General features: G+C 35.4%; 1 protein-coding gene across 1 annotated transcript; it reads left to right on the top strand.

Annotated features, from left to right (window-relative positions):
• Positions 1-401: 401 nt before the first annotated feature.
• On the top strand, positions 402-1,865 carry LOC117110421 (acetoacetyl-CoA synthetase-like; the record flags this gene model as incomplete). The annotated part of the gene is made up of 2 exons (XM_033253121.1): positions 402-598; positions 1,545-1,865. Coding segments are annotated over 2 exons (426 nt in total), but the record flags the coding sequence as incomplete, so codon positions are not given.
• Positions 1,866-1,875: the final 10 nt, after the last annotated feature.

The raw sequence follows: 1,875 nt of genomic DNA, 5'->3' as shown, positions 1-1,875 counted from the left end.
GTCATATCGAATTGTATCATCTACTAATAAGATTTTTCAGTAGCTTTCAATTAAAAATTATATTAAGAAAATATACTTTCAGATTCATAATTAATACCTTTTCTGTATTCTTTACATAGACTAATAAAAATGATTTGTACCAAAATAAATTTTTAGATTTTTGTAAGTATTAATTGTTTAATTGGTAAAAACATAATATTTTTATATGTTGCATTGGAAGTGGATAGTTTTTTATCCTAATTTAGTTTGTGTAGATGAGCAGTTCAGTGGGGTTCCATTTCAGATTTTATCAAATATAGTGTTATAGATTTGGTAGTAATCATGAGGATAATGGTTTATACATTTTGGTTTATACATTTTGTATTGTAATTTTTTTGCTTGGTTTTGGATATTTTTTTTAGGGTGTACTCAGCAGATTCAGTCAAATACAGCCAAAGTTAATATTCTCAGTAAACGCAGTGGTATACAATGGCAAAACACATAATCATTTTGACAAACTGAAATGTGTCGTGGATGAGCTGACAAACATTGAAAAAGTTGTCATCGTCCCGTTTGTTGGAAAGGAAGAGGACATTCAAATGCCTGATATACCAAACAGGTCTGTGGGTTGGTGACTTTCTTAATTCATCATAGAAGGCTCCCTATATAAACTAGTTCAGGACTGGATTTTTGTGGTTAGAAATTGAATATACGTATTCTTTGATACTATTTTGTACTTAATACTGGAGATTTCCCGTCTCTTGCAAGAGTACATTTGCCGGTCATTGACTGGTAAAACTCAACCAGTTGATTTCTTAGTAATCCGTTTGAGGTGGTTGTTATAATTTGAAAGAAGAGAGGAAATAACTACAAGTGTTGCATACAGTTTAGTATTTTGTAACTTTGTAAAGTTTAAAGTAAGTTAATGAGAGAAGGATATAGGAAGGGGTAACGGAAGGTTAAAGAGAAGAGTATGTCAAGGTGAGAGTATGGAGGGAAGGGGTTTGGAGAATCGTAGTATGGAGAAGGTGTATGTGAAAGAAAAGGTGTGAAGTGGGAGCGGTATGGAGATGAGGCAATGTAGACAGAGAAAAAGGGTGTTGGGAAAAGTGGTGTACATAAGAGGAATGAGGTGGTGCAAGGAAAGAGGAGTGTGTGGTAGATGGTTTGGTAAAATAGGGGCTGGGAGGAGAGTGTTGTACGTGTGGATGAAAGAGGGTGTGGAGATAACTGTAAGAGGAATATGGATATGGAAGTAATGCGGAAATGAACGGAGTGGAGTGCAGTGAACGGGAAAAGTGTAGAGGAAATGAGAGTCACGGTGGTATGGACAAGAGGGATATGAAGGAAAGGGAAATTATGTGGGAAGGAGAAATATAGAGTGGAGGGAAGGAAAGTGCTATGGACAGAATAGTGGATAAAGGACCATATTTATTGATAGTGGTAATAGCTAATATACTTTTTATTTTATAGGAAGCAGTACAAAAACAATACAAGAAATTATATATTGAACTATATATGCATTTTGTTTGTTATTATTTATCAGCTATGATTTTTTTTTACAGTGTCTTGCTGTCTGAGTTTTTGAAATCTGGTTGTCAAAATGACGGTTCATATCCGGCACTTACATTTGAGCAACTTCCATTCAATCACCCCCTCTATATCATGTATTCATCAGGAACTACAGGAGAGCCTAAATGTATGGTTCACTCTGCTGGAGTAAGTATTATGGTGACTTCCATTCAATCACCCCCTCTATATCATGTATTCATCAGGTACTACAGGAGAGCCTAAATGCATGGTTCACTCTGCTGGAGTAAGTATTATGGTAACTTCCATTCAATCACCCCCTCTATATCATGTATTCATCAGGTACTACAGGAGAGCCTAAATGCA

The sequence above is a fragment of the Anneissia japonica genome, unplaced genomic scaffold (genome assembly GCF_011630105.1).
Source record: "Anneissia japonica isolate Jap-2015-1 unplaced genomic scaffold, ASM1163010v1 scaffold33257_len1875_cov142, whole genome shotgun sequence".
Classification (NCBI taxonomy): Eukaryota; Metazoa; Echinodermata; class Crinoidea; order Comatulida; family Comatulidae; genus Anneissia; species Anneissia japonica.
The sequence above is the reverse complement of the archived record's forward strand: the minus strand, read 5'-3'. Positions and strand labels throughout refer to the sequence as shown.